Source organism: Synchiropus splendidus, chromosome 10, assembly GCF_027744825.2.
Source record: "Synchiropus splendidus isolate RoL2022-P1 chromosome 10, RoL_Sspl_1.0, whole genome shotgun sequence".
NCBI lineage: Eukaryota > Metazoa > Chordata > Actinopteri > Syngnathiformes > Callionymidae > Synchiropus > Synchiropus splendidus.
The window spans coordinates 303,657-320,782 of record NC_071343.1 but is presented as its reverse complement, the minus strand read 5'-3'; the positions used below and the strand labels follow the sequence as shown (position 1 = coordinate 320,782).

The 17,126-nt window shown below is 53.4% G+C and overlaps 1 protein-coding gene across 13 annotated transcripts in view; it reads right to left on the bottom strand.

Annotated features, from left to right (window-relative positions):
* The window catches only part of ttn.2 (titin, tandem duplicate 2), a 150,120-nt gene that overhangs the window by 24,017 nt on the left and 108,977 nt on the right, over window positions 1–17,126 (bottom strand). For all 13 annotated transcript variants that reach the window (XM_053876224.1, XM_053876223.1, XM_053876225.1 and 10 more), the window contains one exon: window positions 23–17,116. In XM_053876224.1, the coding sequence (XP_053732199.1) occupies window positions 23–17,116 (17,094 nt within the window). The remainder of the gene's footprint in view (window positions 1–22; window positions 17,117–17,126) is intronic.

The following is a 17,126-nucleotide window of genomic DNA, read 5'->3' as shown; positions in this document are numbered from 1 at the left end:
TTTCACTCAATGATTTGAATACCTGTGATCTTAGTTCCCTCCTTGGTCTCAGCAGGGATACCCACGCCGTACTCATTCTCACCCACAACCCGGAAATAGTAGACTTCTCCCTCTTGAAGGTCCGACACCTTGTAAGTCAGCCGGTGGCATGTGTCAGTGAGTCTCGTCCAGCCCTTCTTGCTGGCTTCGCGGATGTCTACCAGGTAGTTCTTCACTGGTCCACCACCCTCATTCTCTGGTGTGTCCCAAGTCACAGTGGCAGATGTCTTTGTGACCTCTTTCACCTCAACACGGGAAGGAGGTCCAGGTGAATCCAAGACTCTGACATTGAGTGTCAACGATGCAGTTCCAGCCACACTGGACAACGTGACGGTGTATTTGCCCGAGTCGTCCCGAGTGGCTTTTTCCAGCGTGATGGACGAAAACGTGTCTGTGGTATCGATGACAGCGCGGACCCTGAGGTCAACATCTGGCTTTGCCCAGGTCACGTTGGGGATGGGTTTGCCTCTAAATGGCACAGTCATCGTAAATGAGCTGCCGTCCCGGACAACAAGCGTCTTTCTCATCTCATTGCTTATGTCGAAGACTGGCTCCTCCTCTCGCTCTTTGGCAACCTGTCTGTCTGACTCAGGGCTTGGCTCACTTGCTCCAATCTTGTTGATGGACCTGACGGCAAACACATACTCAGCTCCAGGACTCAGTCCCACCACGGTGAATTCTGTGTTTTTCGTGTTCTGCACTCCAACAGTCCACTCATCGTCCCAGGCTTTCCTGTACTCCACTCTGTAACCGGTCACGGGCGCCCCACCGTCGAACAGTGGCTTGCTCCAGGACAGAGTGACAGTGGTCTTGGTGGAGTCAACGATTTTAGGCTTAGCAGGTGGTGAGGGGAGAAACTGTGGATCCTCAGCTCTGGTCAACGGGCACGGGACACTGGGAGCGCTAAGTCCAGCAGCATTTTCGGCAAAGACTCTGTATTCGTACTCACAGCCCTCACGAAGGTGTGAAGCTTTGACTCTTAAATCGTAGACAGGTTTCTTGTTGACGCGGCACCAGCGCAGGCCGGTCTTTTCTCGCCTCTCGATGACGTAGCCGGCAATGCTGCTGCCTCCATCAGAAACCGGTCTTTCCCAACAAATAGTCATCGCCTCGCTAGTGACGGCGGTGACTTGGACATTGGCGGGGGCCGAGGGGACAGTGAATGGATCCACGGCCTTCGTTGCATCACTCTCCAGGGGCTCACCGTCGCCGTACTTGTTGACTCCGCGAACTCTGAAGATATACTCGTTGCCTTTCAGCAGCTTTGTTACTTTACAGGTGGTGGCCTTCATGTCTCCATGGACAAGAGTCCAGGCAAGACGGCTGGTCTCTCGTTTCTCCACAATGTAGTGCATGATTTCGGCACCGCCATTTTCTCGAGGGGGTCCCCAGGTAAGTGTGCATTTTTCTGCAGTCAGGCCAGACACCGCCAACGGTCCGGATGCAGGGCCAGGTCTGTCTAAAACCTTGCAGTTTATTGCCACTGCTCTGGTTCCAGCCACGTTGTGCAGGGTCAGCACGTACTGGCCAGAATCCCTGCGGATAACATCTCTGACAATCAGCATGGTGGCAAAGTTTGTGGAGGAGACTTCACACCGGGCCTTGGCATCAATCTCCCTGCCGTCCTTTGACCAGGACACCACAGGCAGCGGGCGGCCTGTGATCTCAGCGTCGATTCTGATGATCTCCCCAGCTTTCACCACCACCAGTTGTCTGAACTTATCCTCCAAGATAATGGTGGGTGGCTCCACATCATCCTTGACTGTGACAGCCCCGGTGTTCTGTGAGGCTGCGCTCAACATCTCGGCAGAATTTTTAGCTATGACGTGGAAGTCGTACTGGACGTCCTCTGTGAGACCAGTGACCTCGAAAGCAGTTTCTTGTAGGTTGGTGAAGTTGCACTTAAGCCAGCGGCCATCGGGCAGCTCTCGGCGCTCAACTATGTAGCCGGTAATTTTGACTCCGCCGTCATACTCTGGCTTGTCCCAGAAGAGGGACACTGAGGTTCTTGTGATATTTGTCACACGCAGGTTACGTGGAGATTCACATGGATCCCTGGCTGAAACAGGCTCGCTGGCCTTCGTGCAGGGTCCAATTCCAGCAATGTTCTCAGCATGAACCCTGAACTGGTACAGTAGGCCTTCTTCCAGCCCAGTCATCTTAAACTGGTTCTCTGCGAGAAGCCCTCTGTTGACCTTGGTCCAAAGGATGCTGCTCTGGTCTTTACATTCAACATGGTATCCGATAACTGGACTTCCACCGTCGCTAGCTGGTCGGCCCCACACCACAAGCATTCCCGACTTTGTCGCATGAGACACGTGGAGGTTGGTCGGCGGACCCGGAGGCTCAAAGGGATACTGAGCTAGGATGGGCGACGAGTCAACGGAAGGACTCTTTCCATAACGATTCTCGGCTGCGATACGGAACTGGTACTCCGTTCCCTGACTGAGACGAGACACCTTAATCGATGACCTGGCGACTGTGGCGGACACAATCTGCCAGTTAGTTGTCGTCGTGTCTCTCTTTTCCACAACATAGTTGTTGATCTGGCATCCGCCGTCATAAGTTGGAGGGTCCCAAGACAGACAGATGAAGTCGGCGCTGACTTCGTCCACCCTGATGTTGCTGGGTGGTCCGGGCTTGTCCAGGATGATCACAGCTATTTCGGCCGCCTTGGTCCCCACTGAGTTAGTCAGGGTCATTTCATATTTCCCCACATCCTCCTTTGTTGAGTCCTTTATGACGATCTTTGAGGACGTTCGGGAGGTGAGAACGTTGACCCTGGTCGTCTGCTTCAGCGCATGACCGTCCTTCTTCCATGCCACGTCCGGTTGAGGTCGTCCTCGGAATGGCACATCAATCTTAAGGTCCTCTCCAGCCTTCACGCTGTACGTGTTGAACAGCAGGTTGATGGCTGGCTCCATCGTGATGTCCTTCACCACCACAGAGGTGGCCAGAGGCTTGGCATCGCTGCTGCCCTTATCGTTCACAGCGATCACCCTGAAGGAGTACTCCTCTCCGCTTGTAAGTCCATGAATTGTCGCCTCTAAGGCTTTGGCTTCGCTGCACACAGTCCACTTGTCGTCACCCTTTGGCTGCATTTCCACGATGTAATTTGTTATCTTGCTGCCGCCATCGTGATCCGGTTTCTCCCAGGACAGGGTGACGGTGTGACGGGTCACATCAACCAACACGACCTTGCCGGGAGGCAGCGGAGGCTCTGACACCTTGACCTGATCTGTGGAGGCTGGCAGGCCCACGCCCAGCTCATTGACAGCCAGCACACGGAAGTAGTAGCGCCCTCCCTCCTGCAAATCGGAGATAATGAAGGAGTTCCGCACACAGTTGCTGCAAACACTGGTGAATGCCATCCTCTTCTGCTCCCTCTTCTCCACAATGTAGTGGGATATCTTGGCGCCGCCGTCAATAAGAGGAGGCTCCCAGGAGAGAGAGACTGAATTTCTCTTGACATCTTTGACCTGCAGGTTCGTTGGGGCGCTTGGGGAGTCAAGAACTCGGACATTGATGAACGCTGACTTGGATCCACTGAGATTGTCCAGGGTGAGGACGTATTTACCGGTGTCAAATCGGTCTACGTTCTCAATCACCAGCATGGTGTATGAGGCTGTCACATCAATCTGGGCCCGCTCGTTCAGATTTCCGTCGGCCTTCGTCCACCTGACCTCCGGTTCGGGCTTCCCCTTGATGGTGACAAACAGGCGAAGGGTGGCAGTGGCTCGCACGTTGACCATCTTTCTCAAATCAGCGTCCAGTTCGATTTCAGGCGCCTCCAGCTTCTCTGCTGCCACAACGGACCCAGGGAGGTCGACGTGTTCACCCACTCCCTCACAGTTGACAGCACAGACGCGGAAGTTGTATTCTGCATTCTCCTTTAGTTTCTTCGCTGTGTAGTGAGTTTCTTGAACACCAGTGGCTGGAGTACACGTGACCCATTCATCATCTGTTGCTTCCTTCATTTCCACTATGTAGCCAGTGAGGGGAGCGCCGCCATCATATATGGGCCTGGACCAAGAAAGGGATGCTGTGGTACTGGAATGGTCGGTGACTTTAGGATTGTTTGGAGGCCCCGGAGGGTAAGTGGCATCGCATGCCTTGATGTATTGGGTGGGTGCGCTCGGTTTTCCGACACCCGCTGCATTTTCGGCAGAGACGCGGAACTCATAAGAGTGGCCCTCGGTGAGACCGGTACACCTGAAACGCAAGTCGTTTAGCCTCTTCTTGTTGCACTTGCTCCATCGAATGCCATCCTTGTCCCGTTTTTCAAGTACGTAACCCTCAATCTCGGCACCTCCGTTATGCTCCGGTCTTTCCCAAGTCAGCACAATTGAGTCCCGGGTTATGGCTCCGGCCTCTAAAGCGGATGGGGCACTGGGCGTGGTGAAAGGATTACGAGCAACGACGGGGTCCGATTCAAGTGGCTCCCCGACACCATACTTGTTCACTGCCGTCACTCGGAAGATGTACTCGTTTCCTGGCAGAAGTTTTGTGACTTTATAGCTGATGGCCTGGATTTTGGGCTCCACCATGGTCCATGACAGACGACTGGTCTCACGTTTTTCAATGATGTAGTGTGAGATGCTTGCTCCGCCATCATGAGAAGGATGGCTCCAGTGGAGATAGCACTTTTCAGCTGTAACACCTTTCACTTCAAGGGGCCCATCTGGGGGACCGGGTCTATCCAGAACTTTAACATTGACCGGGATCATCTTGACTCCGCCGACGTTGACAAGCTTGAGCACAAAGTGGCCTCCATCAAGTCGGATGCAGTCCTTCACTGTCAGGATGGTACGGGTGAGCGTGGTCTTGATTTCCATTCTCGGTGTCGTTTTATCAACCTCCTTTCCGTCCTTCAACCAGGACACTTCTGGTAGGGGTTTGCCTGAATAGTCGGCATCGATCACAAACGTTTCCCCAGCGTGAACAACTGTGAGATCTTTGAACTTCGGATCCATAACAGCTGCTGGCGCTTCGACCTCATCTTTGGCTGTGATTTCCCCGGTGCTCTGGGACGGGGCGCTGAAGATGCCAGCAGAATTCCTTGCGATGACTCGGAACTCATAGCTGCAGTCCTCTGTCAGTCCGGTGATGGTGAATTGAGTCTCAATTATGTTGGTGAAACTGGCCTTCATCCAACGGTTGTCTGGGTGTTTCTTTCTCTCGATCACATATCCCGTGATGGCGCTGCCTCCGTCATATTGTGGCTTGGTCCACTGCAGTGTAACATGATTCCGGGTTATTTCGATGGCCTCAGGGGTGCCAGGTGGGTCACAGGGATCCCTTGCAACCGTGCTCTCAGAAACCTTGCTGACTGGGCTGAGTCCAGCAACGTTTTCAGCACACACTCTGAATTCATACTCAATACCCTCCTCCAACTCAGTGGTCTTGAAACGTGCGTCTGGGATCAACAGCTTGTTGAGTTTCGTCCACAAGAGACTATTCTTTTCTTTCCGTTCGAGGTGATAGCCCAAGACCGGGCTGCCGCCATTGTTGGTTGGTGGTTTCCATTCGACAACCATGCTGTCTTTGGTGGCTGCAGAAATGGTTGGCGTACCCGGCGCTGCAGGCTGAGTGAATGGATACTGAGCCACGACACTGGGCGAGATGATAGCCGAGCTCTTGCCGTACCTATTCTCGGCAGACACTCTGAACTGGTATTCCACTCCCGTCTTCAGGTTGCTGACTTTAATGGTGGACCTGGCAATCGTAGCGGAGACTATCTGCCACGAGGTTGTTGTGGTGTCTCTTTTCTCCACAATATAGTTGTTGATCTGACATCCTCCCGTGTACTCTGGAGGCTCCCAGGACAGGGTGACATAGTTGGAGCTCACTTCATCGATCTTCACCGGGCCAGTAGGAGGCCCTGGCTTATCTAGTATTATGACCGTGACCTCCTCCGTGGCTGTCCCAACGGCGCTGGTGGCGGTGACTGTGTATTTACCCGAGTCCTCTTTATTTGCATCCTTGATGCTGAGCTTTGTGGACGATGGAGTGCTGCAAACATTTAGCCTTGTGGTTTCTTTCAGAGCCTGTCCCTCCTTTTTCCACTCCACTTTTGGAACAGGGCGTCCGAGGACTGGAATTTCGATCTTTAGATCTTCGCCATTCTGCAGACTGTAGGTGTTGAAGGTCATCTTGAACCCCGGTGCGATTGTCACATCTTTTGCGATGACTGGCGCAGCCAGTGGCCTGGGGTCACTCTTCCCCTTGTCATTGAATGCCGATATTCTGAACAGATACTCGTGTCCAGCGCTAAGCCCCGTGACAGTGCCCTCGCAGGTTTTGGACGTCGCTGCAATCACCCACTCCTCTGAGCCGACCGGCTGCATCTCAAGGTGATAGCCCAAAATTCGACTTCCTCCATCGTGAACCGGTTTTTCCCAGCACAGTGACGCCGAGGTTTTCGTCACTTCTGTTAAGGTGATCTTGCCCACAGACAGAGGAGGCTCAGACGTCTTAACAGAGTCCTCCGTCTCAGCGGGCAGACCCACACCAAACTCATTCTCGGCTAAGACTCTGAAGTAGTAGACCAGTCCTTCTGTCAGGCCCATAATGCGATAGCTGGTTTTAGTGCACTTGTTGTCGACGTTGGTGTACACCTTCCTGTTGGACTCACGCTTCTCCACCAGATAGTTCTTGATTCTTGCGCCACCGTCAATCAGAGGAGGCTCCCATGTCAATGTCACACTTTCTCTTTTAATGTCCTTCACAGTCAGGTTGAGAGGGGCTCCTGGGGTGTCGAGGACCTTGACCGACACAAAGGCAGATTTGGTGCCAGCACTGTTTTCCAAGGTGAGTATGTATTTTCCGGCGTCATATCGGTCACAAATGTCGACAGACAGTTGTGTGTAATCTTCGCCTTTTTCAATCTGAACTTTGCTTGGCAGCACGCCGTCTTCTTTGGCCCAGCTAATCTCAGGGGCAGGGCGTCCTTTGAATGGTATCGAGATTCTCATCGAGCCTCCCGCCCAGACGACGACGCCCTTCCTAAGTTCCGAATCAAGAGTCATCTCGGGAGCTTCGATCTTATCGACAGGTTTTATAACCCCCTGGAGCTCAGACGGTTCGCCAACCCCGAGCTTATTGATGGCACAGACTCGTACTCTGTATTCTTGATGCTCAACCAACTTTGTGACTGTGTACTTGGAAGCATTCACCCCCGATGGCGGCGTGCAGATCGACCATTCCTCTTCATCTGCTTTGGTTATTTCCACAGCGTATCCCTGAATATCACAACCACCATCATAGATTGGCCTGTGCCAGGCAAGCGACACAGTGTCTTTGGTTGTGTCAAGAATGTGAATGTTGGTGGGACATCCTGGTTCAAAGGTGGGGTCACAGGCTTTCAGGTAGGGAGTCGCTGGGCTGGGCTGACCAACTCCAGCAGCGTTCTCAGCAGAGACCCTAAACTCGTACTCATGGTCCTCAGTGAGCCCGGTCACCCTGAAGCGTAGGTCAGTCACCCGGCGTTTGTTGCACTTGGTCCACCTGATGCCAGCTCTGTCTCTTTTCTCCACGATGTAGCCGACTATCTCACTTCCTCCGTTGGTCTCGGGGCGATTCCAGCACACTGTCATGGAGTCCCTGGTAATGTTGGTCATTTCGAGTTCTCGAGGTGAACTTGGGGGAAGGAACGGGTTCCTCATGATGACTGGCGCCGACTCGAGTGGCTCACCTTCCCCATATTTGTTGACACCCATCACTCTGAAGATGTATTCATTTCCTTTGAGGAGTTTTGTCACCTTGAACATTGTGGCTCCGCAGTCGGCAGAGACCACAGTCCAGGCCAGGCGGCTTGTCTCTCTCTTCTGAATGATATAGTGAGAGATGCTACCGCCTCCATCGTGTCGTGGCGGGAGCCAAGACAAGGAGCATTTCTCCTCGGTGACATTGCTGACAGTGAGAGGTCCTTCTGGTGGGCCTGGTCTGTCCAAGACCTTCACGCTAAATGGCACGGTCTTGGTTCCAGCGACGTTTGTGAGAAGCAACGTGTACTGGCCTCCATCCACTCTGATAGCATCCTTCACAATCAGCAAGGCCCTAAAGTCCGTGTTTTTAATTTCGGCCCTTGCCGAGTTTTCCACTTCAACGTCTCCCTTAAACCACTGCGCCGTGGGAATTGGTTTCCCTTCAACGTTGGCCTCCAGAGTGAAGGTCTCTCCCGCATTGATGACCAGAGTCTGGTTATACTTGGCGTCGGTTTCACATTTGGGCGGGTCAACCTCGTCCTTCGCCGTGATGGAGCCGGTGCTCTGTGAGGGCTTGCTGACAGCTCCGGCGGCATTCCTCGCAATGACTCTGAAGTCGTACTTGTTGTCTTCTACCAGCCCCGTGACTGTGAATTCACGTTCAATGACGTTCGCAAAACTGGCCTTCATCCACTTGCCTTCCGGGAGGTCTCGCTTCTCCACCACGTAGCCGGTGACGATGCTCCCGCCGTCATACTCTGGTGGGGTCCACCGCAGCAGCACCGAGTGTCTAGTAACGATCACGGCCTCGGGACATCCGGGCGGATCACAGGGGTCGCGAGCTACATAAACCTCTGACACTTTGCTGCATTTTCCGATGCCGACAATATTCTCAGCATAGACTCGGTATTCATACTCAATTCCTTCCTCCAGAGGAGTAGACTTAAAACGGCAGTCTTGAACCAGAGACTTGTTGATCTTTGTCCACAGGATACTGTTCTTCTCTTTTCGCTCCACGTGATAGCCCAGGATGCTACTGCCTCCATCTGACGGCGGTTTATGCCACTCAACCACCATGTAGTCTTTGGTGTATGAGGACACGGATGGAGTGCCAGGGGATCCTGGCTCCTGGAAGGGATACTGCGCAAGCACAGGCTCCGAATCGATCGCATAGCTCTTTCCATATCTATTTTCCGCATAAATTCGGAACTGGTATTCTGCGCCCGTCTTCAAATTGGACACCTTTAGCGTGGTTCTGGCCACAGTGGCCGAAACAACCATCCAGTTGGTTGTGGTCGTGTCTCGCTTTTCCACCACGTAGTTGGAGATGGGACATCCACCGGTATAGGACGGCGGCTCCCAGGTCAGAGTGATGCTCTCTGCACTGATGTCCTCCAACTTGACGGGGCCTGTAGGTGGGCCTGGCTTGTCAAGGGTGACGACGTCAATGGTGGCGTCCTTCGACCCCAAAGAATTAGAAACGTTGATGCTGTACATGCCTCCATCCTCTCGGGTGGCATCCTTGATGGAGAGCATGGTGTGATGTGCGGAATCTGTCACATTGACTCTGGTCGTCTGTTTGAGAGGGGCTCCATCTTTAGTCCATGTGATGGTTGGCTTCGGGTGACCTGCGACAGGCACTTCTATCTTCAAGTCGTAACCCACTTGGACGCTGTATGAGCTAACTTTAGGCCGGACAGCGGGTTCAATCACAAGATCCTTTGCGACCACGGCATGAGCCAGGTGTCTGGGGTCGCTTCTTCCCTTGTCATTGACAGCCACAACTCTGAACTGGTATTCTTCCCCTTTCAGTAAGTTGCTTACCACTGTCTCCAAGGACTTTCCGCTTGCACAAACTGACCAGACCTCGCTGTCTTTGGGGGCCATTTCAACGTCGTAGTAACTGATTCTGCTCCCGCCGTCATGCTCCGGCTTTTCCCAGCTCAGTGTGACAGTGCTGTGCGTGACGTCGACAACACTGACTTTCCCAGGCGGTTGAGGTTTCTCAGATACTTTCACAGGCTCAATAGTTTTAGCGGGCAGTCCGACGCCGTACTCATTCTCAGCCAAAACTCTGAAGAAGAAAATTCCACCCTCCGGAAGAGGCTCCACTTTCCACGACATCTTGTTGCAGGTCGTGATTGGAGAGTACACTTTCCTGGTGCTCTCCCGTTTCTCCACAATGTAGTGCTTAATCTTCGAGCCACCATCTAACAGTGGGGGCTCCCATGTCAGGGTGACAGAACTTTTTGTGATCTCCTTCACCACAAAGTTATTTGGAGGGCTGGGTGAGTCCAGGACTCTGACGCTGATGAAGACAGACTTCACTCCGCTGGCGTTCTCTGCCGTTACAGTGTACTTGCCACTATCAAACCGGTCAACATTTTCAATGACAAGTGAGGCATAAGTGCTGGTGTTGTCGATTTGTGCGGTCTCCTTGATCTCGCCATCGGCCTTGCCCCATTTCACCTCCGGGGCTGGGCGGCCTCTCACGGGGACAAACAGCCGCAGGGTGCTGGCCGCTCTGATGTTGATCATTTTTCTCATATCAGCATCCAGATCAAGATCCGGGGCCTCCAGCTTCTCCTCCATAAGCACTTTCCCGGGGACGTCGGCGTGCTCGCCCACGCCAACTTTGTTGATTGCACAAATTCTGAATTGATACTCATGTCTCTCCAAAAGTTTGGTGACAGTAAACTTTGTGCCGGCGACTCCAGTTGGAGGGGTGCACATGAACCACTCATCAGATGCTCCGTTACACGCCTCAACAATGTAGGACTGAATCTCGCAACCGCCATCGTAGATGGGTCTACCCCACGTCAGGGACACGGTGGATCTAGATGTGTCCGTCACCTTTGGATTGTTCGGCGGCCCAGGCTTGAAGACAGGATCCAGAGCTTTGTAGTAAACTGTCGCGGGGCTGGGTGTTCCCACCCCAGCGGCATTCTCTGCAGCAACCCTGAATTCATAGCTGTGGTTCTCAATCAGGCCGGTAACTCTGAAGCGAAGCTCGCTCACTGTGCGCTTGTTACATCTGGTCCACCTCACGCCGTCCTTATCACGCTTCTCCACGACATAGCCTTGGATTGCACTGCCGCCATCATGCGTTGGTCGCTCCCAGGTCACCACCATCGAGTCTTTGGTGATAGTGGAAACGTCGACCTCTGTCGGGGGGTTCGGTGCAACAAATGGATTTCTCGCAATCATGGCTTCAGATTCTAAAGGCTCGCCAACCCCGTACTTGTTTACTGGAATCACTCTGAAGATGTATTCATTTCCAGGTAGTAGTTTGGTAATTTTCACATTCAGAGTCTGAACTTTAGCTTCCACGACAGTCCACACGAGCCTGCTCGTCTCTCGGCGTTCAATAATGTAATGGGAAACGTCACTTCCCCCGTCTTGCGATGGAGGCTTCCAGGAAATTGAGCATTTCTCATTGGTGACACCGTAAATGGAAATTGGGCCCTCAGGTGGTCCGGGTCTGTCCAGAACCTTCACGTTGATTGCAACAGTTTTCTCCCCTCCGACATTCTTTACGAGCAGAATGTACTGTCCTCCATCCACGCGTATGGCTTCTTTGACGACCAGAGAGGCATTGAACTCTGTGTTCTTGATCTCCAGGCGAGGAGCCTCAGTAATCTCCTGTCCGTCCTTCAGCCAGTGCACCGTCGGCACCGGTTTACCATCAATGGAGGCCTCCAGCCTGAATGTCTCGCCGGCATGGACAACCACCGCCTGGGAGTACTTGGATTCCAGGTCAACTTTAGGGGGATCCACTTCATCGGCTGCCGTGATGGCACCGGTGGAGTCGGACGGCTGGCTGAAGACACCTGCTGCGTTTCTGGCGATGACGCGGAATTCGTAAACGTGGTTCTCCGTCAGACCCGTGACAGCAAACGACGTGTCAATTATGTTGGTGAAGCTGGCCTTCATCCAACGTCCGGCGCCTTCTTTCTTCTCCACAACGTAGCCGGTGATCTTGATGCCAGCGTCGTACTCGGGCTTCGTCCATCGCAGGGTGACTTGGTTTCGGGTCACAATGACGGCCTCTGGTTTTCCTGGCCTGTCGCAGGGATCCCTGGCTACTTGCATTTCGCTCACTTTGCTGGCTTTGCTGACGCCGACAATATTTTCTGCGTACACTCTGAACTCGTAATCAATGCCTTCCTCGAGTCCAGCGGCCTTGAATCTAGTCTCGGGGATGAGTTGCTTGTTTTGTTTCACCCACAGTATACTGTTCCTCTCTTTGAGCTCGACGTGGTAGCCAAGAATCTTGCTTCCGCCATCGGTGCTGGGTTTGTCCCACACAACGAGCATGGTTTCCTTCGTAGCCGATTGGACAGCCACAGATCGGGGGGCACTAGGCACCTCAAATGGATATTGTGCAACAACACTTTCGGAGATCAGGACTGACGATTTGCCGTATCTGTTTTCCGCTGCAATGCGGAACTGATACTCGCATCCAGTCTTCAGGCGGGCCGCCTTGATCGTTGTCCGGGCAACCGTAGCCGACACAATCTGCCAGTTTGTCGTTGAGGTGTCTCTCTTCTCAACAATGTAGTTGTTGATGGAACAGCCGCCGTCATATTCGGGTGCGTTCCAGGTCAATGTGACGCTGTCGGAAGTGACCTCATCCAGTTTGATGGGCCCAGTTGGAGGGCCCGGCTTGTCAAGAACAACAACATGAATGTCTGTAGATGCTTCGCCGGCCGTGTTGCTCAATTTGACGGCATACGTTCCCACGTCATCTCTGCAAGCCTCCTTGATCACCAAGAGAAGGTTCTTGTCACTGACGACCGTGTTAACTCGTGTAGTCTCCTTGAGGAGCACGCCGTCTTTCAGCCACGTCACGGCCGCTTTTGGACAGGCCGCATATGGAATGTCCACCTTCAGGTCATCTCCTGCAAGTACGCTAAATGTGCTGAAGGCCAGTTTGAAGGTTGGTGAGACGACCAGGTCTTTGGCGATGACAGGCAGACTGAGAGGGCGTGGGTCACTGACACCCTTTTCATTGGTAGCAGAAATACGGAACATGTATTCTTCTCCTTGTGTAAGACCGGTGACCACGGCCTCGTTTGTCTTCACCACCATAACTTGAGTCCACTTCTCACTGCCTTTGCCCTGCATCTCAACGATGTAGCCTGTGATCCGACTGCCCCCGTCATGCTCGGGCTTTTCCCACGCAAGTGTCACGCTGGTGCCGGTCACCTCTCGGAGGGTGACCTTTCCTGGCGGGAGAGGCTTCTCTGAAACTTTGATGGGCTCACAGGTCTCCACTGGCAGGCCAATGCCAAACTCATTCTCGGCAAGAATCCTGAAGAAGTACATTTTGCCTTCCTCCAAGTCTCCCACTTTCCAGCTCGACTTGTGGCAGCTGGCACAGACGGTTGAATAAGCCTTGCGAGTGGATTCGCGTTTTTCCACCACGTAGTTACGGACTCTGGATCCACCGTCAATCAGTGGCGCATCCCACACGAGGGAAACGGACGTCCTGGTAACTTCCTTGATGACCAGGTTCTGAGGGGCACCTGGGGTGTCCAGCACCCTGACATTGACAAAGGCTGTCTTACTTCCAGTTGCGTTCTCTACGCTCACCATGTATTTACCTCCATCAAATCTGTCGACATTGTCCACCTGCAGGGTGGTGAATGACGGGGTGACTTCAATGTTGGCCTTGTCGAGCGATTCTCCGTGCTCCCTGGACCATTTAACTTCAGGTGCTGGTCTGCCTTTGATCGGCACAAAGAGTCTTAGGGTGCTGCATGCTCTGATGCACACCACTTTCCGAAGCTCCGCTCCCAGCTCGATTTCTGGAGGCAGCAACCTGTCCTCTGACTTTGGTGTCCCAGGCACCGCCGCAGGCTCCCCAACGCCCTCGCAGTTCGTGGCACAGATGTTTATTTTGTACTCTTGGTTTTCCTTAAGGTTGGTGATGGTGAAGGAGGTGGCTGTCCATCCTTTCTTTGGTGTGCGAATCGTCCACTCATCCTCCTCTGGTAGGCAGGTCTCAACGACATATCCAGTGATCTCAGAGCCGCCGTCATAGACGGGTTTGTTCCATGCCAGGGTAATAGAGGATTTGGTTGTGTCGAGCACTCTGGGATTCCCTGGAGGCCCGGGCTGGAAGATGGTGTCCATGGCCTTGTAAAAGGGACTAGACTGACTTGGCTGGCTTAGTCCAGCATTGTTCTCCGCAAGGATTCTATATTCATATTCATGGCCCGCAGTGAGACCTGAGACCTTAAATCGCAAATCCGTGACAGTCCTCTTGTTGCATTTAACCCAGCGCAGGCCAGTCTTATCCCGCCGCTCAACAACATAAGTGTTGATCCTGCTTCCGCCATCGTGTTCCGGTCGCTCCCAGCAAACGACCATGGAGTCTTTGGTAATGGTGGTGACCTCAGGCTGCCCAGGAGGGTCGCTTGCAACGTAAGGATTGGCACAGATGACAGGTTCAGACTCGAGAGGCTCACCGACACCGTACTTGTTCACAGCCATGACCCTGAAAATGTACTCATTGCCCTTAAGCAGCTTGGTAACCTTGAACCTGTTTGCCTGAAGGTCTGTGGCAACGTTAGTCCATGCCAGTCTGCTGGTCTCCCGTCGCTGGATGATGAAGTACTCAATCTTGGCACCGCCATCATGCGTCGGATGGAGCCAGTTAAGAACGCACTTCTCGGCTGCGATGTCGCTTATGGTGAGAGAGTCTGGCGGCCCTGGTCGGTCCAGAACCTTGACATTGAATGTGAATTTAGCAAAGCCGCCTGGATTGCTGGCGGTCAGAGTGAAAGCTCCCCCGTCTCTTCTCAGGGAGTCCTTGTTTGTCAGGACGCTGTGGAAGTCAGTGGTCTTTATCTCTAATTTGGCTGTATCCTCCAGCTCTTTTCCTTCCTTTGTCCATACTAGAGATGGGATTGGCCTGCCCGTCACATTCGCCTCCAGCTTAAAGATCTCCCCGGCCATGACCACCACATTGCTGCTGTATGCTGCATCCACATCAAGTCTTGGCTCCTCAATATCATCTCTGCATGTGATGGCCTCTGAGGGCTGGGACGCTGCGCTGACCGCCCCCGCCGAGTTCCTGGCAAACACACGGAATTCATAGGTCGCATCTTCGACGAGGCCACTGACGGTGTAGACGGTGTCCAGGATGTTGTTGAAATTGGCCTTCAGCCATCGTCCGCTGGGCATCTCTCTCCTTTCCACCGTGTATCCGGTGATGGAAAATCCACCGTCTCCCTCGGGTCTGGTCCAAGAGACTGTGACTTCATGTCTGGTAATGTTCAGCGCCACTGGTCTGCCTGGCGGATCGACCGGGTCGAGAGCGTACGTGGCCTCAGAAGGTTTGCTTGCCTTGCTGAGGCCAGCCATGTTTTCAGCAATCACCCGATGCTCATAGGCAATGCCATCGACGAGACCAACTGACTTGAAGATGTTCCCAACCACCAGCGCTTTGCTGATCTTTTGCCACAAAATGCTGTTTCTCTCTTTTCTCTCCACGTGGTATCCCAAAATCGGACTGCCTCCGTCAGATGAGGGCTCATTCCAGCTGAGGGTCATGAAATCCTTGTTGAAAGATGTGACCGCCGGCACGCCTGGCTGCCCAGGCACATCGAATGGATAGGCAGCTACGACCGGTTCCGAGATGAGGGAGGGTCCGATACCGTATCTGTTTTGGGCCTTGACTCGGAACTGATATCCGGTTCCGGTGTTGAGGCGAGCTGCTTTGAAGGTGGTTCGGATGACTGTCGCCGCCAGCTCTATCCAGGAAGTACCGGTTGTCTCTCGCATCTCAACAATGTAGTTATTGATTGGCACGCCTCCGTCATTCTCTGGGGCCTCCCATGACATGAGAACATGGTCACAAGAAACTTCTTCCAGTTTGACTGGACCGGTTGGAGGGCCTGGAATGTCGTGCACCAACACTGTAATTGTCTCGGTGACCGTGCCTAGCATGTTCTTCCCAGTCATTGAATATTGGCCTCCGTCGCTTCTCTTGATCTCATTGATGTTCAGGATGGTTGACGTGGATGTGGTTTCGACATTCATTCTCTGTGTCTCCTTAAGCACAGCGTCGCCCTTCTTCCAAGAAACTGCAGGCCTGGGCTTTCCAAGTACTGGGATCTCGACCTTAACACGATCTCCAGCCTTAGCAATGACCGTCCGCTGGTACACCCCGCGCAGGTCAAACGATGGAGCCGATGTTTGCTCCCTGACGACGGCTGGTCTGCTCTCGCGTGGATCACTTCTGCCCGACGCGTTGACTGCCATGATGCGGAAGGTATACTCCTCTCCCTCTAGTAGATCTGGAACGGTGTAGTCCAATGCTTTGATCGTGGTCACGTGCACCCACTGGCTGGTGTCCTTCTGTTGCGCCTCAATAACATATCCCGTAATTAGGCTGCCACCGTCGTGCAGGGGCTTGGTCCACGCCAAATCTGCGCTGTCCGCGCTAACGTCCGTAATAAAGAGGTTCTCTGGCGCGGAGGGCGCCTGTGACACTCTGATTGGCTCAGGTGTTTCAGCGGGTTCTCCTACTCCGAGGTCATTCTCGGCAGAGATGCGGAAGTAATAGTATGCCCCTTCTTCCAAGTCCGACATTTTGAAGGAGCACTTCTGCCACGTGGTGCTCATCACGGTGTATGCCTTCTTCGTAGCCTCTCTCTTCTCCACTATATAATTGTGGATCTTGGATCCGCCGTCGATGATAGGGATCTCCCACTGTAAGGTGATGCTATTTTGGGTGATCTCTCTGGGTTTGAGGTTGACCGGGGGTCCCGGGGTATCCAAGACCCGAACATTGACAAAGCCAGTCTTCTTTCCAGCCACATTCTCCAGACAGAGATGGTACTTGCCGGCGTCATATCGTGTACAGTCCGGAATGATGAGCAGCGTATAGGACTCAGTGGTGTCGATGTGCGCGCGCGTCTTCAAGTTTGTGTCATCTTTGCTCCATGTCACGTCAGGAACAGGGCGACCCCTGATGGGAATGAACAAACGGATGGATGCACGGGACCTAACCACTAGTGTTTTCCTGAGTTCAGCATCCAGCTCAAAGTCTGGGACGGACTCCTGGTCCACCAGCTCTGTCACCTTTTCCACCTGTGCCGGTTCGCCGGTGCCCTCAGAGTTGACCGCACGAACTCGGAAGTCATATTTTCCTCCCTTCTGAAGATTGCCGATGACGTATTCAGTCAGTTTGATGGGGTACGCCGTCTCCGTTTCCCAATCGTCGAGTCCTTCCTTCTTGTACTCCACGATATATCCTTCCACTTCAAGCCCACCGTCATAGTGGGGTCGGCCCCAGGCAAAACTGGCGGCCGTCCTTGTCGTATCTGTAATTCTGGGGTTGGACGGAGGTCCTGGTGGATCTGAAAAGCA